Below are 24,037 nucleotides of genomic sequence, written 5' to 3' on the forward strand. Positions count from 1 at the left end.
GGGGGCTTCACCCAAGTCTTCATCCTCCCCAGCGCAGCAGTATTTTGCAGTATTGCTCAAATCCTTTTCTCCAGCGCAGCAGTATTTTGCAGTATTGCTCACTCGAGATTTCTTCCATGGCGATCAAGATGTTCCTAATCGTCAATATATTCCCCAACAAGAGTTCGCTTAAGACTGACGCAAGCAGATTCAACCTCAAGTTTTTTTGCCAGAGTTCGCTTGAGACCGACGCAAGCAGATTCCCCAGCAGTTTCTACCGACGTCCTGCTACCCTCGATATTATTGTTTCCTCATGGAGTTCGGCAAAGGTGTTGTTCTCCAGAAGTTCCCAAGCCAGAGCCTCCTTTCTTAGGTTCGTAAACCCAAAGTTAGGATTCTTACCCCTAGATTCTAGGATCCCAAAATAACATCCTTTAGGTTCATAAGCCTTTAATCTCCCACATCAACGACCTTAGGTTCATAAACCCATAAATCCTTTTGGAGTTCCCATACCATAGGAAGCTTGGATGCATGTGTCCAAAACAACAATAAGTAACCCAGTAGTTCCTAAACTTAACCCTAGGATCCCGATTCCTCTTAGGTTCGCAAGCCTTTAAGTTCCCATACCAGCCGTCCTTTTAGGTTCATATACCCAGGTTCGCACACCTAGCTTCTTTTAAGTTCCCAAACTCCCTAGAGTTCATACACTTCTACCCTTAGGATCATATTCCTTAGGATCACCTTCTACCCTTAGGATCATATTCCTTAGGATCACCTTATACCTTTTAGGATCATATTCCTTTAGAATCACCTTTTCCTTTTAGGATCATATTCCTTTAGGATCACCTTTCCTTAGAGTTCCTACACCCAAACCTTGGTTACCCCTTAAGTTGAACTTATATTTGGCCTCCTTCCCGTCGATGCTTTCCTTTAGGGCCCCACACCCTAGCACAAATCTTTATATATCTTTTAGGTCTTACCCTTAGCTCCTACGCTCAACCTTAGCTCCTATGCACCTCCGGAAGCATCTCGAGAAAGAAGTCTCAGGTATGGTCTCTTCTTATGGCTGGCGAGCTTCCTTACGTAGTCTAATGGACTTTAAACGACCCTCCCCGATAGTCGACAGACTCTAAAATGTTCCCGACGACAGGTCCTTGGCTCGGACCCTTGAGCGCCTCGCGTCGCCATAGTCGTCAGGTTGTAATCTTCGATTGACCTGATGGCTATACTTTGACTTTCGCCTTGTCCAAGCCTCAGTCAAAGTGGGGGCTCTGTAGACACCTCGTTTCTGCACCCCTCGCAAACCACCCGGTGATGATTGGGCCGCATGTTTGCTACGCGGAACGATTTGTGACAGTTCGTAAGATTATCGTCAAGTGATTGCTCAAATATTAATGTCTACCTCTTAGTTGTCATCTACGTGCCGATACGGTCGTTTTGTGATAATTAGAGTACATTTGGAGTCGGGTCAAAAACCGTCTTCATTTCCTAAAACCGTCAAATCCCGAGTCAAAGCAATGTGCTTGTCTACCTAAGGTTAGGATGTCATAAAATGTTGAGATTATATCTCATTTTGAGTCCCATGTCACTTCTTTAGGCTAAACTTAAAGTCTACATTACAAAATGTGCATTTCATTTAGTTAAATTGACAACCCGAACTTTAGGCCCGTTTTACGAGGTCATAACGAGTTTTATGGGTCAGGCCTATTTCATAGAAAGTTCTAGATCTCTTTCTTAGCTTTCCAACGCCACCGAAATCACCTTAATCCGAGTCTTGTAGAGAAAGTTATGCCTAAAATACGACAGGCTGTCAAACGCGTTTTCTACGCGCAGAGGAACCTACCCGGGAAAGGACGCAGCAAGTGCTGCGCCTCTTCCAAGGGACGCAGCACCTGCTGCGCCTTTTCCCAGGGTTTTCTTTTTGTCCAAGTTTCCGTGTTTTAACCTAAGTCGGTTGTTTCCGGATCTTTCCTTCCGTATCCTAGTCTTACCATAATTCCGTCGCGTGATTAGTATAAATAGGAGCCTTCGTTCCTCATATTTCTCACGCGAGTGTCCGCCCTTCTCTTCTCCCTTTGCATTCTAGACTTCGTTCTTACTAATTGGCGCCTACGTGCTTGGACTTCCGACCACGTAAGCTCGGATCTTCCGGTACCGACCTCTCCGTTGCATGACCGACCAATTTGACCAACTACACTCAATCAATCTAATTAATCAATCGTTTTCCTCTTACAAGGGCACTTTCTTTGCATTCGCGTCGAGCATCACTAGTCGATATCTTAGTTCATCTCGTTTCGTCAACATGTAAGTCTGAGGGTGTAATAATTCTCTTTATTTATTGTATATTTATTTATCGTATCATCATTGTAAGGTTTACGTCGAAAATACCGTTAAAATCGATTTCTAAAACCCTTTGTTAAAACCCGTTTTTGCGGATTTCCGTGAGACGACGTCGAAAAGACGCAAAGAATCTTTCGCGGCTCTTGAAGGAGCGTAGATTCTGCTGCGCCTCTTCGTGAGGCTGCCGCAGTTCCTACTTCTTTTCTTCTTCCTCGTCCTCTGCAATTCGCTTTGTTATTTGTTTGTCCATTAATCCTTTGATATAATCGTCACTGATAATTCACATGTATATTGTATCGTATTATAATTCATCATTCATTAATATGTTTTAATCATCATAATCCGACCTAAATCCCAAATAATCCAATATTTGCGGGTTTTCGTCATTGAATTCAATTCCGGATTGTAGAGATTCAATTCGTTCGTATTGGGTTTCTGGAATTCGTCCTTGATATAGTTTAATCTGTCCTTTGTCATGTTCGTCGCATATTCGTCATTAATCCATCTTATCTAACGTAGTTAATTGATTTAATTCGTAGGACTCGTTAATATTTTTCACTTCTGTCATTATTCCATCATGTAGATTAATTCGTTTACATCCGTCTCATCCGTGTTTTATCGCTTTTATGACCATCATTCACATGTAATTAACCTGTTAATCACTTTCATCCGAGTAAAAATCATCAATTGATCCTTTAAATCACCAATCAACATTAACGGCTTGCCAATACGGCTTCACAGCCAGAACTGAGCCAAGGAAAGACGCAGCGTCTGCGCGCTATTCAAAGGACGCAGCTCTCTGCTGCTTTGTTCTCGGCCGAGTTCGTCCCCGAACTCCGTTTCCGCTTGACATAGTTTAATTAGTCTACGTATTAACTAACTATTATCCGTAATATCACGCTAATCCTCGTTCGTTTATTTCATTAATTTTATTCTTTTATTCTTTTATTTCTTTTTCTCAAATTATCCGTTTTAGCGGTATTTTCGACATAAATCGCCTATTCCATTGTAATTAATGTAATTTTCGTTATCGTAATTCATAATTATTGTATTTCTTTTATTACTTGTATGTTTTCACATGTAATTGAACATTAAATTCCTACTTCGACCCAATTGTTTGCTAAATTAATTGTCAACCGACTTAGTATTAATTCTCACATGCTAGGATTAATCTATTGGATGTTGCATTGCATGCATATAGCCGACGATATATCGAGTACGAATAACTTCCCTAATCATTAGTAGAGGCCGCTATCGAGGCGGGCGGGATTAGGTGTTCGATCAAAAGAGCTTCCTAATACGTACCCTCACCCCTTACTCCAGATCTCCGTGAGCACCCGTGTTCATTGGCATCCACGAGAGTCATTCTAGACATAGAATGCTAAGGGTAACGATTGCTTAGTGTTCATGTCACTACTTTGTGTCTTGACATGACACGAGGTACTCGAACGGTTCCAATTTCCCATAAAAATTGGCGGCGACTCCATACAAAATGCAAACGCTTGTCTCGTTTCTCACCAAGCGCCCCCGTGGGCGGCCCGCTGTCCACACACAGTCTGCTCGTCTTGGGGTCAAGCCGCTCGGATCCTGGTGTTCTGGGACGCTCGGATCATGCTCGGGCCGCTCGGATCTCTGGGCAGAGTGCTTCTCTTCTTTAGCTCCTTAACAATCTACAAGGATCGTGTTGGGGATGCAAGGATCTTTTCATCATTGCCCATTTTACTTTATTTATCTACTTAGGCCTCTAATGTTGGTCTTCTCTTTGATGCTTGGTCATTAGGTGCGATCCATTTAGCTCCATTTCGCCTCATCAATGCAAGGTTAGCAATCCCTACCAAGGAGACAAAACCTCAAAGAATATGCACAATGGGAAATTAAAGATAGTAAATGACCCAAATATGTGCTATAAAGCATGGGAACGAGGTTAATTTGGGGACTAAATGTGCTCAAATATGAGTCACATCAATGACCGTATTAAGTAAGTATTATATGGAGGGAGTAGAAAACAAAATAATCGAGGATATAACATGGAATTTCCCTACGATTATTCTCAAAGGGTATTTCCTTATTTAAGAACTTTTCATCAAAAATTGCTGCCAAATTTCAATGTTATCTGCTCAAAAAGAAAAAAAAAAGAGAGAAAAAAAAAAGCAATGAATAGGCATGCTAAATGTGGATGGCCACTTTACTACTTTTTGCCTAAAAATGGGTCGAGTGTCGACCACATCTTGAACATTAAAGAACACGGGACCAAAGTAATCAAGGCCCATTTTAGTCTAGCAAGCCCAAGAGAATACGGTTTTTTTTACTGCTTCTTACAAATTATATACAGAGTATTGTTTTATAAGATGATTTTATAATTATATACTCCCTCCCATTCAGACCAAAGGTTACGTTTGACTTTTTGGCACTATTCATAATTGTAGAGAATTTTTGGTATTATTAGTAATGTATAAGAGAAAACATAGTCATGCGAGATCTTGTTTGATTCATCGTCATGAATGCTATAAGAATATCAAGTTTTTATAATTTTTAATAATATGTAACTAAAGATATTCACGTTGCAAAACACGCATCGGCAAGCGTAATAAAGTCAAATGTAACCTTTGGTTTGGATGAGAGGGAGTATAAGTAACATTTGTAAGATTTTCTAATAAAAGTATTAGCTGAAAAGGAGAAAAATTCAAAAATAGCATTTAATTTAATTTGATTTGATTTTTAACAAGCCGACATTTTATAATGAAAACTAACATATTTAAATATGTTTCTGTAATAGAATGACAAGCAATTGACTGAGATACCCAAAATGAAATAAGTAAACAAATGACCGGAACGGAGAGAATATGATGTAAGAATAGCATATTAGCACATGAAAATTTCATGTGTCCACCAAGAGAATTGTAATCCTTATACTCCCTCCCAGTCACTATAATGTTCCCTCTTTCCCAAAACGGATTATTCAACTAATGTTCCCCTTTCTATTTTTAGAAACTCTTACTCTTATTTTATTCATTCATCTCTCCTATCACCAAACCCCACACAACTCTTTTACTTCTATTTTATTACTTTCCTTTATATTTTGGCCCCACAATTCTTTATTTAACTAATAATAATTCATCCCTCTCTCCTATCACCAACCCCACACAACTCTTTTACTAATATTTTAATACTTTTCCTTAAGTATCGTGCCCATATCAAAGGGGAACATTATAACGACTGGGAGGGAGTATTTAAAAGCAATGTACTAAATTAACTACGAGTATTATAATAGTTTAGATGTAAGGAGTAGGTCATCGTGGAGGACACAACCATTTTTCTAAGGTGCACATAAATACACTCACAAAATCTACTAACGCACTCCTATTATAAGTAATGGACGAAAATACTCTTAATTTTATTATAATAACTGTATTTGAGAGGTTGAAATTAAAGGATAAATCAGTCATATGAAATATAAAAAAAAGTATCCCCAAACATCTTGATAGTGTATTTAAAACTACTCTTTTTCTTAGAACATAGTGAATGGAGAAATTATGAATGATATGAGCTTTCTTAGTTGTTATTAGTGAGTTGACACTCCATAGTTTTTTTTGTGTGTGGTTTAACTGAACGTGAATAAATCGTGGGTAAGAATTAAATCACCAATTTATGGGTGGACACTCCTTGACAATGACGGAAGTATCATACTAGTCATCAATACATTTACAAAGATAGTAGTTTACTACTTTTTCCATTCTAACTCCATTCTACTACTTTCCATTTTCTACACTATCACAAGTGAATATTCAGTTTCGATTTTCTCTCGATACATAAGTGAAAATATATTCATGTGCGATCTTGTTTGATTCGTCTTTACGAGTACATTAAAAATATATAACTTTTATAATTTTTTGCAAATACATAGCTAACGATATTTATCTCGTAAAACACGCGTTGGCAAACGTGAAAAGGCAAAGTGGTAGAGTGAAGTTGAATGGAGGAAGTACAAGTTAGTTGTATTATGCAATTTTATATTCGAGTATGTCTCTTGAGAGACGATTTCTCAATAAACTTATTAAGAGACCAATTACAAATTGGTGGAAATTGGTACAAAAAGCAATAAAATGAGTACAATATAAGATCAATAGGTACGATAATTACGAAAACATGTATCAAAGGAAAGAGACTTTTGAACTACAATCAATAATCAAAGGGGTACTGTTTTGGTAAATTTCTACCAATTTAGGGTTAAAGTGGTCTTAGCGCTAGGTCAATATTGCGATTTATGTGAGCGTCGTATGTTATTCTGTTTGAACGATGAATGCGATGAACACAAGCAATTTTGGTGACGCGGAAAACCCAATGTGGGAAACAACCGCGGGGGGAGACGGAATCCCACCAATATTTTTACTATAATTCGAGAGGAAATACAGTTCTTATGCTTGCTATGAATGCTAAAGAGTAATTCGTGTATGTTTCGATGATCCTTCTTCTTTGCATGGGTGTTCCTTATATAGGGGAGGTCGAGGAGCTAGGGTTCCTTCCTTCTTCTCCAAGTTACTCCTAATTTAACAATGGGTAGGTCTCTCCTTTCTTCGGATCTCGCAAGCTATTGGACTCTCACAAGCTTCGTCCGTGTGGATCAAAGCCCACTTCCTGCGTTACTCGCTGAGGCTGGCACCCTGGTATCTTGCATCCCGTGGCGCTCCCAGGCCTGCTGCCCCAAGTCAGCCCATATCCATATTTTGGGCCTAACAGTTTGCCCCCAATTTTCTGCGAAAAGTGCAACCCTAATTATTTGAGCGGGAAATTGCAGTGTATCGTTAAGTGACTTCTCGCATACTCCATTTCAATTCACATTTTAAAAACCCCAACTACCCTCTCCTATTTAATCTCATCCGCCCACCATTTTCTCTTTCATCATCATTTCATCTCCTCAAACCTCTCAAACTCCCGTCTCCCCAAATTCCTTCTTTGTCAACACCCTTTCACTGCCAGCGCCGCCTTCATCCGTCCTCTCAGGTACTCCCATTTCTTTCTCCTCGTTTATTATGGCTAAGACTCGCTTAACTTCATCTTCCTCCACCACCATCGACCTTGAAAACGACGACTTCCCCACACAGGGAGTCCTCAAAAGACCACACTCCGGTGACTCCCACCTTACCCAGGAGGATATACCCAGAATCAAAGCCTGCTGGGCTAGGTGACGATGTGGTGATCCACATCCCCAAACACGGTCGAAAGCGACGCTTTTCGTTCGGGGTGGATTTGCCCGTACACCTACCCCTTTGTCCTTGGCCTCAAATTTCCGTTCCCCCCAATGATCCAAGAGTTCATCCGCTTGAACTCTCTCCCTATGGCCCAAATTGCTCCTTATGCGTGGAGGATCCTCCAGTCCACCGTTGCTCTGAACAATAGCATGGGCGCCGAGATTGGTTTATCGATCGGCCCATAGGTTCGAGTGCCGATCATCGGGGCACGGCCAATATACTTTTAGGTCTGTGGAGAAGACCGAAAACTTCCTCCTCTCGGCGGCAAAAGGGAAGGACGATGGGTGGTATGAGGATTTCTTCTACATCAAGCTCGAGTCTCTTCCCATTCGTCGACTACTGTTTGAACACCGGGTTTTCGCCAAGAGTAAGTGCATTTGCATGTTCATTCATAATTGCCCCCGTCGCTTACTATTCTTACTCTTTGATTTGTGAGAACTCAAGAACCCCGAGAAATCCGAGGACGAGGATACATTTGCCAAGCTCTTTTCCATTCCTGAAGATCGTAGATTATTCCCCCTCCCGCTTGCTTTGGTTTAGACGATTCTCGCTACCGAGGAAACCATGTCTTCGGTAAACACCCCTCAATCCCTTGGAATTCCCTGTCTCCTTTGATTCTTTATTCGACCCCTGCGTCCCTGTGCTCCGTAGGAAGTGCCAAACCATCTCGCCTCCGAAATCCGATGCGCCATGCCAGGAAGAGGATGCGACTCCTCTCACTCTCCCGCCTCTTCGAGAAGAAGGTCCTCTTCTAGGCTCGCTCCGAGCCCATTGAAGCTACCCCAATATCGCGCGCTCCTGGATCCCCATTCATTTCGATGAATCGCTCCTACGCCTCCCGCTGAGTTTGGGGACGCTGATCGGGCCAACCATCGCCCGCACTAGAAAGGCTCCCGACCCCGACTTGCTCCAAGGCTTTTGACTCAATCGCCCCCAGGAGATGATCGACCTGGCCGCAGAGCACTTTGCTTCTGGTGAGCCCTCCTTTTGATGTTCCACCTCTCTCTTTGCCCCTGTGCTTCCACGACTAATGCGTTCTTCTCTTTTGTTTCAGGCTCTCCAATCTTCTCTCTACCTTCGCAAGATCTTTGCAGAGGGCTAAGGTTGAATGTCCGCTTCGTGGGGAAGAACAAGGAGCTCACAGCCACTGTGCCAAGTTGAGGGAGCGAGCTCCACACTGACTTTCCGGGAGAAGGAGGCGGCCAAAGATCGGTGGCGAGGACCCGGGAGGCCAACTGCGTTCGACACGGGTTAACAAAGGCAGAGGCCCGTGCTGAAGAGATGGCTGAGCTGGCCAAGAATGTGGGAGCCTACACTGCTTTTGAGGGGCGGATTGACTGCATCCGTGCCTATACCGAGGGGAGGCACACATCCTGGAACCTGGAAGAGGAGCTGGCTGAATTTGCTCGTGCATTTCCCAATGGCATGGATCTGAGTGCCCTGTTCCCTCCTGAGGCTGAAGCTGCTAACCCGGAGCCTGAGTATTCAGCCATGGATATTTCTGGAGCCATTTCTGGGACTGTTGAGGAGATCCTGGCTGGGGAGGCTGGTGATGGTGCTTCTACAACTCCTGGAGCTGTCCAGGTACCTGCAATGGAGAAGCAAATAGAGCATAGGGAGCAGAGCAATGGTCAGGAAGCAGCTATTGAGAGGATTGACCTCTCTTAAATTTTATTTCAATTTATCTGGGGACTTGGCCCCTGTGTGGCGCAAGTTTTGTAAAAAACTATCTTATTTTGGTCCGTTTTGTGCCTGCCGGTGTGCAGGCGTTGAACTTTTGATGGCGCCTGCTAAAGGTAGCAGGTGCCCTACTTTAAAGTAGCTTTAGGCCCAGGTTTCCAGGCCTTACTTTTGTTATACTTGTGTTTTTGCCACCAATTTCTGGAGTTTCGATTCCACATAGGTATACCCAGGAAGCTGGCCTGACTCCAGGTGCACAGCCCCTGTTTCCGGTGATAGATTTTTGATAACATATTCCACCCATGACGTGGAATATCTTATCACTAGGGCTAGCTGGCTTAGAGCTCACCTTCATTGAATATTTCTGACTAACAAGGAGTGTTGCGCTCCTTGTGGTTCCAGACGTTTGAAATCCGTGCGTGCACCCATTGATCTACGACATAGCTAGCTAAGGAATTACTGAGTTAACGTTAAGGTATGGGTGGTCTTAGTATGCCGAACCCTGCGCGCTACCTCGGCGTATGCTCTCCATGTGGCTTGACTTTAGATAAACGTCTCGCGGCCTCACATGGCAGGGGCTGGACCCTCAAAGTGTGCCTCATCTGACAAGCAACCAACATTAGTACCAAAGCCCTTCTTCGTAGAAGCATTATAAAGTCCAAAGTAGTGCAAATTACCTGGTGCTGTCTCATGGTGTTCCAGGGCAACACCTGGATCCAGGAAGCCGCAGCCTGTACTACTCGGTTTAAAAACGACTCTTTCTAAAAAAAGAAAAGCTAAAAGGAAAAAAAGTTTTCATAAAACATTCTAATGCCTAAGGCATATACTAACCCCCACCTTTTTTTTTTTTTTTTTTTTTTTTTTTTTTTTTTGCTTCACGGACTTTCGAAGGGTCCTTTGTACACTAAAGTTTTGGCACTTTGTCAGACAAAGTACCGTTTCAAGTGACGGATGTTCCAGGGTTTATCCAGGATTTGACCGTGCATGGTCATCAACCTGTATGCCCCATTCTTAACAATGCTTTCGACCTGATATGGCCCTTCCCATTTATAGGCGAATTTGCCTGCCTTGTGGTTCTTGGTATTTTCAAATACCCTTCTTAGTACTAGGTCCCCTACTTGAGGGTCCCGATTCGACATTCTTGTTATATGTCCTTGCTACGGATTGCTTATATGATGCCATACGTATGTAAGCACTTTCTCGCATGACTCATCAATCGTATCCAGGCTCCTGGTCATTTCGACTTGGTTTTGCTCCGCCGTTTGACAGCCGTATCTGTGTGTGGGTACCAGGACTTCTGAAGGTATCACTGCCTCCGCTCCGTATACTAGGCTAAACGGAGTTTGACCCGTTGCCATCTTTGGAGTTGTTCTGTCTGACCAGAGTACCAGTGGTAGTTCATCTGCCCATTTTCCCCCTAACTCTTCCAGCCGCTTCCTGAGGTTCTCCACAATAATCTTATTGCTGGACTCAGCTTGGCCGTTGGTTTGTGGATATCTGGGGGCTGACTTTCTCAGTGTTATGTTCCATCGTGCACAGAAGCCTTCAGTGTTATCTGATATGAACTGGGACCCGTTGTCGCATATGATCTCGGATGGTATCCCAAATCTGCTTATGATGTTGCGCTTGATGAAAGAGATCACCTGTTGTTCTTTTACCTCTGTCATGGCTTTCGCTTCAATCCATTTTGAGAAGTAGTCGGTCATTGCTAGCATATATACTGTTTCTGGAGCCCTGGGTAGCTTTCCCACTATATCCATGCCCCACATCATGAATGGCCATGGAGAGATAATTGGATGCATTGGTTCTCATTGGTGGTGAATCGTTGGAGCCGCCTTTTGACATGATTCACAACGTTTGGCATGGTTTATGGCGTCTGCGCGCATTGTGGGCCAGAAATACCCCTGTCTTAAGATTTTGTTTGTGAGGCTTCGTCCTCCAGCGTGGTTCCCGCATTCTCCATTGTGCATGTCTTGCAAAGTATTGTTTTCGCTTCCTCCTTGCTTAAGCACCTTAGGCATGGTCCGCCAATGATTTTTCAAGAGAATATTATCAATCATGATATACCCGGAAGCTTTTATTTCGAAACTTTGTGCTTCCTTTTGTCTTGGGAGCGTCCCATCCCTTAGCCGGTTTAGGTATGGAATCCTCCAATCGCATCCCTTTGTCCCCCCGGGGAAACCAAAGATTCTCGGTTCCTCAGTACGCGCTGCACGTGTACACCCTTTACTGTGGAATCCAAGTCTGGCTCTTTCTGGATGGCTGGGGTCAACACGTGAGTAATTGGTATGTTTGACAGCTCTGTGGGCCGGAAGGTTGCCCCCAGCGTAGCCAGGGCATCAGCCTCCACGTTCTGATCTCGTGGCACCTGGGTTATCTTGAATGTCCTGAACTTTGATTTCTGCTCTGTGGCTATTTTTAGGTAGGCTATCATCTTTGAATCTCGTGCCACATATTCGTTGTTCACATGATTTACCACAAGTAAGGAATCACTATATACCCTCAGGTTCCTTACCTTGAGCCCTGACGCCATTTGCATCCCAAGTATAAGAGCTTCATACTCGGCCTCATTATTGGTTGCCTTGAATTCGCACCTGATGGCTTGCACTATCATATCCCCTTTGGGAGATCGCAGTACTAAACCTACACCAGCCCCTCTAGCATTTGAGGCTCCGTCAATATACAGGGTCCACACCTCACCATCCTGGCTTCCCACCATCGTCAGCATTCCTTCCTCTGCTTCCCCACGAGTTGCAGGGCAGAAGTCAGAGACGAAATCTGCTAGGGCTTGGGATTTTATCGCCGTTCTGGGTTCAAATTGCAGGTCATAGCCACTAAGATGCACTGACCACTTGGTCATTCTCCCTGAGAGTTCAGGCTTCCTCATAATAGTCTTTAGCGGGTAATTGGTTATGACATGGATGGTGTGAGATTCAAAGTACGGCCGCAGTTTATAAGAGGCGAGAACAGAGAGTGCTAATTTTTCAAAAGAAGTGTACTGGTCTCCGCAGGGAGCAGAGACTTGCTTGATATAATATACGGGATCTTTGAACTCCTTCTTGTTCTTTAACCGGAGGCGCGCTTACTACCGCTTTCCGTGATCGATAGATACAAAAATAGTGGTTCCCCTTGCTCGGGCTTCGCGAGTAATGGCGGCGTGCTCGGTAGCTTTTGAGTTCGGCAAATGCTTTTTCATGCTCTTTAGTCCATTCGAATTTTCGACTCTTCCTCAATATATCATAGAATAGTTTGCACCTATCCGAGGCTCTTGATATGAACCTATTTAGGGCCGCCACCTTTCCCGCTAGCCTCTCGCACATCTTTTGGTTTCTGGGGTGATTCCAATTGGAGTATTGCTCTTATCTGCTCTTTGCTTGCCTCAATTCCCCTCTGTGTCACCATATACCCCAGGAACTTTCCCGAGGATACCCCGAACGAGCATTTGGATGGATTAAGTTTCATTTTAAACTCCCTCAATGTCTGGAAGGTATCCGCCAAGTGCTCCATGTGCATCTCTGCTTTCTTAGATTTTACCACCATGTCGTCAATGTATACTTCCATGGTCTTTCCTATTTCTTTGCTTGAACATTTTATTTACCAACCGTTGATAGGTGGACCCGGCGTTCTTAAGGCCGAAGGGCATGACCTTGTAACAATATATGCCCCTCTCCGACATGAATCTTTGTCTTTTCGATCTTGTGGATGCATCTTGATTTGATTGTAACCGCTCCAGGCATCGAGGAAAGTGAGTACCTCATGTCCCGCAATAGCGTCCACCATTGCGTCGATATGCGGTAGTGGGAAGGGATCCTTGGGACAAGCTTTGTTTAGATCTGTGAAGTCTACGCATACCCTCCACTTACCGTTCTTTTTGGGTACCACTACTACGTTAGAGAGCCACTCGGGGTAACCGACTTCTCTAATCTTATCTGCCGCGGGAGGTGTCCACTTCTTTATTGATGACTTCATTTCTTTCTGCCGCGAATGTTCTTCTTTTTTTTGTCTTGGGTGCGACTTGGGTTTACGCTTAATTTATGTGAAATAACGGATGGGTCTATGCCCACCATATCATTGTGGGACCAGGCGAAGCAATCCATGTTGCTCTTGAGAAATTGAATCAGTTGGTTGCGCAGTTCTTCACTGCAGGTGGCCCCAATCAACACTGTTCTATCCGGTGCTCCTCATCCGTGTGTATCTCGGTCCAACTCTTCCGAGGGAGGTTCCTTGTATTCGTCGAGGTGCCCCGGTCCTGTAATTGCTATGAGGGGAGCTTGGTTGTGGCTTTGAGGGCTTGGGTATAGCAGTTTCTGGATTCCTCTTGGTCTCCTTTTACCCAGAATCGTGTGCCCCGTGGGGTTGGGAACTTGAGACACGATGATATGTTGAAGGTACGCTTCATCCGATGCAACCACGGTCTCCCCGTATCACGTTGTAGGTGGTTGGGCCTTCGATGATTAGGTATCTTACTAATTTGTTAACTCCTTCAATATATGTTGGGATGGTTATCTCACCTATTGAATGCGCAGTCTCTCCACTAAATCCCACCCGCATGATTTTTTTATCGGGTTCTCTTTATCGAAACCCATGGTTTTGAGGGTTTCGAGCATGATAAGGTTCACGAGCTCCCCTGTATCTACCAATGCTTTCCGTACGGTGCAATTGCCAATGGATAATGTTATGGTCAAGGCATCGTCATCGTTCGCTGCCGCTTTCCATGTCGGTTTCATCGAAAGTTACCGGGGTAAATTGCTCGCTTACTCGTACGAGGTTTCGGATGACTTCCTTTGCTTCCGGTGGCTTTCCTCTTCGCGGCGGAATATGTCAATCCTGCTAGCTCGGATCCGCTTTGTTATCACGTTAATAATCTTCGTGCATACGGGTGGAGCGGAAGGAAGTACCGATTTCTTCGCTTCCTTCATCGTCCCGCTTGCCCCCACGTGATAACAGGTGGTCCAAATTTCCTTTGCGTACCTGGAACTTCACCTCCCTCCGTAATTTGTAGCAATCTTCGGTCCTATGCCCTATGTCTTGGTGCCATTCACACCTCTAATCTTCTTTGTCTCTCTCGTCGTTTGGCACATCTGAGTGGGTGGCTTTGGCCATCTCACTGGTCACCAGATTTTCGAGCGCTTTCAATGACCCTTCCATTCCCGTGTTGAATCCGTATTCGGATAGCTTAGGAGGGTGTGGAGAATCGTCAATTTCTTGAGCCTTTTTCGCTACCCCCGCGATATTAGGCTCGCCGTATGGCTTAATTCGGTCATCCCTCTTTTCTGGTGCGAATTTCCTGCTTGTCTTGTCAAAGCCTGCTGTACCCTTTCTGGCCTGTATATCTTCTTCCAATCTTAACGCTGCAGTAGCTCTCTGTTGAACTTCCTCGAACCTCTCACAAGGATACATAGTTAATTCTTTGTAGAGGTTTGACTCTTATCTGTGCCCCCGCTCGAAGGCGTTGATAGCAGTGGACATATCGCAGCCTCGTATTGAGACTTTTTCTGCGTTGAACCTGGTGACGTAGTCCTTGATTGATTCCCCTATCTCCTGAACGATCCTGTACAGGTCACTTGGCTGCTTGGGTGTCCTGCGGCTGCTGGAGAACTGTTGGTTGAAAGCGTTGACCAAGTCAGCGAATGATGATATGGTGCCATTAGGCAGACCGACGAACCATTGTAATGCTGCTCCGGTTAGGGTTGAACCAAATCCCTTACACATACATGCCTCTTTTGAGGCTCCCGTGGCCGTAGTGACCATCATCTTCTGCTTGAATTGACTGGTGTGATCGCAGGGGTCTGTGGTTCCATCAAAAAGAGTCATTGTTGGGACGCTAAATCCTTTTGGTAAGGCCACTGTGGTTATATCGTCGGTAAACGGTGAATCAGCGTAGCTTTCTGGTGCAGCCATCTCCATAGGCAGAGGCATACCGGGGACCCTCCTGAGGAGGCTTCGTAGTTCCTGGTACTGCTGTTCTATGTATGCCTCTCTTCCGGAGGGTCGCTGATCCTTCTTCTTTGCATGGGTGTTCCTTATATAGGGGAGGTCGAGGAGCTAGGGTTCCTTCCTTCTTCTCCAAGTTACTCCTAATTTAACAATGGGTAGGTCTCTCCTTTCTTCGGATCTCGCAAGCTATTGGACTCTCACAAGCTTCGTCCGTGTGGATCAAAGCCCACTTCCTGCGTTACTCGCTGAGGCTGGCACCCTGGTATCTTGCATCCCGTGGCGCTCCCAGGCCTGCTGCCCCAAGTCAGCCCATATCCATATTTTGGGCCTAACAGTTTGCCCCCAATTTTCTGCGAAAAGTGCAACCCTAATTATTTGAGCGGGAAATTGCAGTGTATCGTTAAGTGACTTCTCGCATACTCCATTTCAATTCACATTTTAAAAACCCCAACTACCCTCTCCTATTTAATCTCATCCGCCCACCATTTTCTCTTTCATCATCATTTCATCTCCTCAAACCTCTCGAACTTCCGTCTCCCCAAATTCCTTCTTTGTCAACACCCTTTCACTGCCAGCGCCGCCTTCATCCGTCCTCTCAGGTACTCCCATTTCTTTCTCCTCGTTTATTATGGCTAAGACTCGCTTAACTTCATCTTCCTCCACCACCATCGACCTTGAAAACGACGACTTCCCCACACAGGGAGTCCTCAAAAGACCACACTCCGGTGACTCCCACCTTACCCAGGAGGATATACCCAGAATCAAAGCCTGCTGGGCTAGGTGACGATGTGGTGATCCACATCCCCAAACCTCGGTCGAAAGCGGACGCTTTTCGTTCGGGGTGGATTTGCTCGTACACCTACCCCTTTGTCCTTGGCCTCAAATTTCCGTTCCCCCCAATGATCCAAGAGTTCATCCGCTTGAACTCTCTCCCTATGGCCCAAATTGCTCCTTATGCGTGGAGGATCCTCCTGTCCACCGTTGCTCTGAACAATAGCATGGGCGCCGAGATTGGTTTATCAGATCTGGCCCATAGGTTCGAGTGCCGATCACTGGGGCACGGCCAATATACTTTTAGGTCTGTGGAGAAGACCGAAAACTTCCTCCTCTCGGCGGCAAAAGGGAAGGACGATGGGTGGTATGAGGATTTCTTCTACATCAAGCTCGAGTCTCTTCCCATTCGTGCCGACTACCTGTTTGAACACTGGGTTTTCGCCAAGAGTAAGTGCATTTGCATGTTCATTCATAATTGCCCCCGTCGCTTACTATTCTTACTCTTTGATTTGACGCAGAACTCAAGAACCCTGAGAAATCCGAGGACGAGGATACTTCTGTTGCCAAGCTCTTTTCCATTCCTGAAGATCGTAGATTATTCCCCCTCCCGCTTGCTTTGGTTTAGACGATTCTCGCTACCGAGGAAACCATGTCTTCTGGTAAACACCCCTCAATCCCTTGGAATTCCCTGTCTCCTTTGATTCTTTATTCTGACCCCCTGCGTCCCTGTGCTCCTGTAGGAAGTGCCAAACCATCTGCCTCCGAAATCCTGATGCGCCATGCCAGGAAGAGGACTGCTGACTCCTCTCACTCTCCTGCCTCTTCGAGAAGAAGGTCCTCTTCTAGGCTCGCTCCGAGCCCATTGAAGCTACCCCAATATCGCGCGCTCCTGGATCCCCATTCATTTCGATGAACCGCTCCTACGCCTCCCTGCTGAGTTTGGGGACGCTGATCGGGCCAACTACTGGCCCACACTAGAAAGGCTCCTGACCCCAGCTTGCTCCAAGGCTTTTGACTCAATCGCCCCCAGGAGATGATCGACCCGGCCGCAGAGCACCGCTTCCCGGTGAGCCCTCCTTTTGATGTTCCACCTCTCTCTTTGCCCCTGTGCTTCCACGACTAATGCGTTCTTCTCTTTTGTTTCAGGCTCTCCAATCTTCTCTCTACCTTCGCAAGATGCTGCAGAGGGCTAAGGTTGAATGTCCGGCTTCGTGGGGAAGAACAAGGAGCTCACTGACCACTGTGCCAAGTTGAGGGAGAGACTCCACACGACTTTCCGGGAGAAGGAGGCGGCCAAAGATCGGTGGCGAGGACCCGGGAGGCCAACTGCGTTCGACTTCACGGGTTAACAAAGGCAGAGGCCCGTCAAGAGATGGCCGAGCTGGCCAAGAATGTGGGAGCCTACATCGCTTTTGAGGGGCGGATTGACCGCATCCGTGCCTATACCGAGGGGAGGCACACATCCGGAACCTGGAAGAGGAGCGGCTGAATTTGCTCGTGCATTTCCCAATGGCATGGATCCGAGTGCCCTGTTCCCTCCCGAGGTCAAGCTCGCTAACCCGGAGCCCGAGTATTCACCATGGATATTTTCGGAGCCATTTCGGGACCGTTGAGGAGATCCTGGCCGGGAGGCTGGTGATGGTGCTTCTACAACTCCTGGAGCTGTCCAGGTACCTGCAATGGAGAAGCAAATAGAGCATAGGGAGCAGAGCAATGGTCAGGAAGCAGCTATTGAGAGGATTGACCTCTCTTAAATTTTATTTCAATTTATCTGGGGACTTGGCCCTGTGTGGCGCAAGTTTTGTAAAAAACTATCTTATTTTGGTCCGTTTTGTGCCTGCCGGTGTGCAGGCGTTGAACTTTTGATGGCGCCTGCTAAAGGTAGCAGGTGCCCTACTTTAAAGTAGCTTTAGGCCCAGGTTTCCAGGCCTTACTTTTGTTATACTTGTGTTTTTGCCACCAATTTCTGGAGTTTCGATTCCACATAGGTATACCTGGAAGTCGGTTCGACTCAGTGCACAGCCCCCTTTTTTAGGTGATAGATTTTTGATAACATATTCCACCCATGACGTGGAATATCTTATCACTAGGGCTAGCTGGCTTAGAGCTCACCTTCATTGAATATTTCTGACTAACAAGGAGTGTTGCGCTCCTTGTGGTTCCAGACGTTTGAAATCCGTGCGTGCACCCATTGATCTACGACATAGCTAGCTAAGGAATTACTGAGTTAACGTTAAGGTATGGGTGGTCTTAGTATGCCGAACCCCCGCGCGCTACCTCGGCGTATGCTCTCCATGTGGCTTGACTTTAGATAAACGTCTCGCGGCCTCACATGGCGTAGGCCGGACCCTCAAAGTGTGCCTCATCCGACAAGCAACCAACATTAGTACCAAAGCCCTTCTTCGTAGAAGCATTATAAAGTCCAAAGTAGTGCAAATTACCCGGTCTTTGTCTCATGGTGTTCCGGGCAACACGGATCCGGAAGCCGCACTGTACTACTCGGTTTAAAAACGACTCTTTCTAAAAAAAGAAAAGCTAAAAGGAAAAAAAGTTTTCATAAAACATTCTAATGCCTAAGGCATATACTAACCCCACTTTTTTTTTTTTTTTTTTTTTTTTTTTTTGCTTCACGGACTTTCGAAGGGTCCTTTGTACACTAAAGTTTTGGCACTTTGTCAGACAAAGTACCGTTTCAAGTGACGGATGTTCCAGGGTTTATCCAGGATTTGACCGTGCATGGTCATCAACCTGTATGCCCCATTCTTAACAATGCTTTCGAATTGATATGGCCCTTCCCATTTATAGGCGAATTTGCTCGCTTGTGGTTCTTGGTATTTTCAAATACCCTTCTTAGTACTAGGTCCCCTACTTCGAGGGTCCCGATTCGACATTCTTGTTATATGTCCTTGCTACGGATTGCTTATATGATGCCATACGTATGTAAGCACTTTCTCGCATGACTCATCAATCGTATCCAGGCTCCTGGTCATTTCGACTTGGTTTTGCTCGCCGTTTGACACCGTATCGTGTGTGTGGGTACCGGGACTTGAAGGTATCACCGCCTCCGCTCCGTATACTAGGCTAAACGGAGTTTGACCCGTTGCCATCTTTGGAGTTGTTTCGTCGACCCAGTACGGTGGTAGTTCATCCGCCCATTTTCCCCTAACTCTTCCGGCCGCTTCCGAGGTTCTCCACAATAATCTTATTCTTTGGACTCACTTGGCCGTTGGTTTGTGGATATCTGGGGTGACTTTCTCGGTGTTATGTTCCATCGTGCACGAAGCCTTCGGTGTTATCGATATGAATCGGGACCCGTTGTCGCATATGATCTCGGATGGTATCCCAAATCTGCTTATGATGTTGCGCTTGATGAAAGAGATCACCTGTTGTTCTTTTACCTCTGTCATGGCTTCTGCTTCAATCCATTTTGAGAAGTAGTCGGTCATTGCTAGCATATATACTCTGTTTCCTGGAGCCCTGGGTAGCTTTCCCACTATATCCATGCCCCACATCATGAATGGCCATGGAGAGATAATTGGATGCATTGGTTCTCATTGGTTTGGTGAATCGCTGAGCCGCCTTTTGACATGATTCACAACGTTTGGCATGGTTTATGGCGTCTGCGCGCATTGTGGGCCAGAAATACCCCTGTCTTAAGATTTTGTTTGACAGGCTTCGTCCTCCAGCGTGGTTCCCGCATTCTCCACTGTGCATGTCTTGCAGTATTGTTTCTGCTTCCTCCTTGCTTAAGCACCTTAGGCATGGTCCTGCCAATGATTTTCTGAAGAGAATATTATCAATCATGATATACCTGGAAGCTTTTATTCTGAAACTTTGTGCTTCCTTTCGTCTTCGGGAGCGTCCCATCCCTTAGCGGTTTAGGTATGGAATCCTCCAATCGCATCCTCGTTGTCCCATCGGGGAAACCAAAGATTACGGTTCCTCAGTACTTGCCGCACGTGTACACCCTTTCTTTGTGGAATCCAAGTCCGGCTCTTTCGGATGGGCTGGGGTCAACACGTGAGTAATTGGTATGTTTGACGGCTACGTGGGCGGAAGGTTGCCCCAGCGTAGCCAGGGCATCAGCCTCCACGTTCTGATCTCGTGGCACCTGGGTTATCTTGAATGTCCTGAACTTTGATTTCTGCTCTGTGGCTATTTTTAGGTAGGCTATCATCTTTGAATCTCGTGCCACATATTCGTTGTTCACATGATTTACCACAAGTAAGGAATCACTATATACCCTCAGGTTCCTTACCTTGAGCCCTGACGCCATTTGCATCCCAAGTATAAGAGCTTCATACTCGGCCTCATTATTGGTTGCCTTGAATTCGCACCTGATGGCTTGCACTATCATATCCCCTTTGGGAGATCGCAGATCTAAACCTACACCAGCCCCTCTAGCATTTGAGGCTCCGTCAATATACAGGGTCCACACCTCACCATCCTGGCTTCCCACCATCGTCAGCATTCCTTCCTCTGCTTCCCCACGAGTTGCAGGGCAGAAGTCAGAGACGAAATCTGCTAGGGCTTGGGATTTTATCGCCGTTCTGGGTTCAAATTGCAGGTCATAGCCACTAAGATGCACTGACCACTTGGTCATTCTCCCGAGAGTTCGGGCTTCCTCATAATAGTCTTTAGCGGGTAATTGGTTATGACATGGATGGTGTGAGATTCAAAGTACGGCCGCGATTTTTATAAGAGCGCAGAACGAGAGGTGCTAATTTTTCAAAAGAAGTGTACTGGTCTCTGCGCAGGGAGCAGAGACTTGCTGATATAATATACGGGATCTTTGCACTCCTTCTTGTTCTTTAACCAGAAGCTGCGCTTACGGCCGCTTCCGTGATCGATAGATACAAAAATAGTGGTTCCCCTTGCTCAGGCTTCGCGAGTAATGGCGGCGTGCTCAGGTAGCTTTTGAGTTCGGCAAATGCTTTTTCATGCTCTTTAGTCCATTCGAATTTCTGACTCTTCCTCAATATATCATAGAATAGTTTGCACCTATCCGAGGCTCTTGATATGAACCTATTTAGGGCCGCCACCTTTCCCGCTAGCCTCTCGCACATCTTTTGGTTTCGGGGTGATTCCGGTTGGAGTATTGCTCTTATCTCGCTCTTTGCTTGCCTCAATTCCCCTCTGTGTCACCATATACCCCAGGAACTTTCCCGAGGATACCCCGAACGAGCATTTGGATGGATTAAGTTTCATTTTAAACTCCCTCAATGTCTGGAAGGTATCCGCCAAGTGCTCCATGTGCATCTCTGCTTTCTTAGATTTTACCACCATGTCGTCAATGTATACTTCCATGGTCTTTCCTATTTGCTGCTTGAACATTTTATTTACCAACCGTTGATAGGTGGACCCGGCGTTCTTAAGGCCGAAGGGCATGACCTTGTAACAATATATGCCCCTCTCCGACATGAATGCTGTCTTTTCCTGATCTTGTGGATGCATCTTGATTTGATTGTAACCGCTCCAGGCATCGAGGAAAGTGAGTACCTCATGTCCCGCAGTAGCGTCCACCATTGCGTCGATATGCGGTAGTGGGAAGGGATCCTTGGGACAAGCTTTGTTTAGATCTGTGAAGTCTACGCATACCCTCCACTTACCGTTCTTTTTGGGTACCACTACTACGTTAGAGAGCCACTCAGGGTAACTGACTTCTCTAATCTTATCTGCTGCCAGGAGGCTGTCCACTTCTTTATTGATGACTTCATTTCTTTCTGCCGCGAATTTTCTTCTTTTCTGCTGTACTGGGGTGCAGCTTGGGTTTACGCTTAATTTATGTGAAATAACGGATGGGTCTATGCCCACCATATCATTGTGGGACCAGGCGAAGCAATCCATGTTGCTCTTGAGAAATTGAATCAGTTGGTTGCGCAGTTCTTCACTGCAGGTGGCCCCAATCAACACTGTTCTATCCGGGTGCTCCTCATCCAGGTGTATCTGGTCCAACTCTTCCGAGGGAGGTTCCTTGTATTCTGTCGAGGTGCCCCGGTCCTGTAATTGCTATGAGGGGAGCTTGGTTGTGGCTTTGAGGGCTTGGGTATAGCAGTTTCTGGATTCCTCTTGGTCTCCTTTTACCGTAACTGTGCCCCATGGGGTTGGGAACTTGAGACACTGATGATATGTTGAAGGTACTGCCTTCATCTGATGCAACCACGGTCTCCCGGTATCACGTTGTAGGTGGTTGGGCCTTCGATGATTAGGTATCTTACTAATTTGTTAACTCCTTCAATATATGTTGGGATGGTTATCTCACCTATTGAATGCGCAGTCTCTCCACTAAATCCCACCAAGCGCATGATTTTTTATCGGGTTCTCTTTATCGAAACCCATGGTTTTGAGGGTTTCGAGCATGATAAGGTTCGCAGAGCTCCCTGTATCTACCAATGCTTTAACAACGGTGCAATTGCCAATGGATAATGTTATGGTCAAGGCATCGTCATGCATTGTTCGCGCCGCTTTCCATGTCGGTTTCATCGAAAGTTACCGGGGGTAAATTGCTCGCTTACTCGTACGAGGTTTCGGATGACTTCCTTTGCTTCCGGTGGCTTTCCTCTTCGCGGCGGAATATGTCAATCCTGCTAGCTCGGATCCGCCTGTTATCACGTTAATAATCTTCGTGCATACGGGTGGAGCAGAAGGAAGTACCTGATTTGCTGCTTCCCTTCTGTCCTGCTTGCCCCCACGTGATAACAGGTGGTCCAAATTTCCTTTGCGTACCTGGAACTTCACCTCCCTCCGTAATTTGTAGCAATCTTCGGTCCTATGCCCTATGTCTTGGTGCCATTCACACCTCTTCTTACTGCTGTCTCTGTCGTCGTTTGGCTGTCTGTCCCGAGTGGGTGGCTTTGGCCATCTCACCTGGTCACCCAGATTTCTGAGCGCTTTCAACAGCCCTTCCATTCCCGTGTTGAATCCGTATTCAGATAGCTTAGGAGGGTGTGGAGAATCGTCAATTTGCTGAGCCTTTTCTGCTACCCTGCTGATATTAGGCCTGCTGTATGGCTTAATTCGGTCATCCCTCTTTTCTGGTGCGAATTTCCTGCTTGTCTTGTCGAAGCCTCTTTGTACCCTTTACGCCTCGTATATCTTCTTCCAATCTTAACGCTGCAGTAGCTCTCTGTTGAACTTCCTCGAACCTCTCACAAGGATACATAGTTAATTCTTTGTAGAGGTTTGACTCCTTATCCAGGCCCTGCCTGAAGGCGTTGATAGCAGTGGACATATCGCAGCCTCGTATTGAGACTTTTTCTGCGTTGAACCTGGTGACGTAGTCCTTGATTGATTCCCCTATCTCCTGAACGATCCTGTACAGGTCACTTGGCTGCTTGGGTGTCCTGCGGCTGCTGGAGAACTGTTGGTTGAAAGCGTTGACCAAGTCAGCGAATGATGATATGGTGCCATTAGGCAGACCGACGAACCATTGTAATGCTGCTCCGGTTAGGGTTGAACCAAATCCCTTACACATACATGCCTCTTTTGAGGCTCCCGTGGCCGTAGTGACCATCATCTTCTGCTTGAATTGACTGATGTGATCGCAGGGGTCTGTGGTTCCATCAAAAAGAGTCATTGTTGGGACGCTAAATCCTTTTGGTAAGGCCACTGTGGCTATATCGTCGGTAAACGGTGAATCGGCGTAGCTTTCGGTGCAGACCATCTCCATAGGCGAGGCATACCGGGGACCCTCCCGAGGAGGCTTCGTAGTTCTGAAATGCTGCTTTGTTCTATGTATGCCTCTCTTAGGAGGGTCGCCGATGCTCCCGTGGGTGGTGTCCGCTCCTTGTACGAAGTTCCGTCGTTCCAGGATTTCTCGCTTGACGTGCTGCGATGTTGCTGCCACCGGAGTGTCTTCCAGGTATATTCGCCTTGATTTGTAGTTAGCATCCTGGTTATTGGGACTGCAGTTGTGGCCCCGCTTTTCGTGGTCGCGCGCCGATGTGGGTGTAGGTTCTGTGCACTTTGGTTCCTCATCCGGTGTTAGTGCCCCTAGTCTGTTGGGACCAGGCCTCCTCGTGGGCGTGGTGTTCCTTCCATATCCGCCTGAGTGCTACTTGGCGTGGTAATACCCGTGT

General features: G+C 46.0%; 3 protein-coding genes across 3 annotated transcripts; all 3 read right to left on the minus strand.

Annotated features, from left to right (window-relative positions):
- Positions 1-11,382: 11,382 nt before the first annotated feature.
- On the minus strand, positions 11,383-12,135 carry LOC141649672 (uncharacterized). Its single transcript, XM_074458355.1, has one exon. The coding sequence runs from the start codon at positions 12,133-12,135 to the stop codon at positions 11,383-11,385; it is 753 nt and encodes a 250-aa protein (XP_074314456.1).
- A 7,767-nt stretch (positions 12,136-19,902) lies between these two features.
- On the minus strand, positions 19,903-20,562 carry LOC141649673 (uncharacterized). The gene has a single exon (XM_074458356.1). It carries the CDS (start codon positions 20,560-20,562, stop codon positions 19,903-19,905), a length of 660 nt encoding a protein of 219 aa, XP_074314457.1.
- A 2,418-nt stretch (positions 20,563-22,980) lies between these two features.
- LOC141649674 (uncharacterized) lies at positions 22,981-23,628 on the minus strand. The gene is made up of 2 exons (XM_074458357.1): positions 23,440-23,628; positions 22,981-23,319 (listed from the first exon to the last, which is right to left on the minus strand). Exons 1-2 carry the CDS (start codon positions 23,626-23,628, stop codon positions 22,981-22,983), a joined length of 528 nt encoding a protein of 175 aa, XP_074314458.1.
- Positions 23,629-24,037: the final 409 nt, after the last annotated feature.

Source organism: Silene latifolia, chromosome 3, assembly GCF_048544455.1.
Source record: "Silene latifolia isolate original U9 population chromosome 3, ASM4854445v1, whole genome shotgun sequence".
NCBI lineage: Eukaryota > Viridiplantae > Streptophyta > Magnoliopsida > Caryophyllales > Caryophyllaceae > Silene > Silene latifolia.

Coding starts and splice junctions, on each gene's coding strand:
- LOC141649672 (XM_074458355.1), bottom strand. CDS start 12,135: ATGAGGAAGCCTGAACTCTCAGGGAGAATGACCAAGTGGTCAGTGCAT.
- LOC141649673 (XM_074458356.1), bottom strand. CDS start 20,562: ATGACCAAGTGGTCAGTGCATCTTAGTGGCTATGACCTGCAATTTGAA.
- LOC141649674 (XM_074458357.1), bottom strand. CDS start 23,628: ATGGAGATGGTCTGCACCGAAAGCTACGCCGATTCACCGTTTACCGAC. Junction 23,320..23,439: donor CCACGGGAGCCTCAAAAGAG/GCATGTATGTGT, acceptor TTCAACCAACAG/TTCTCCAGCAGCCGCAGGAC.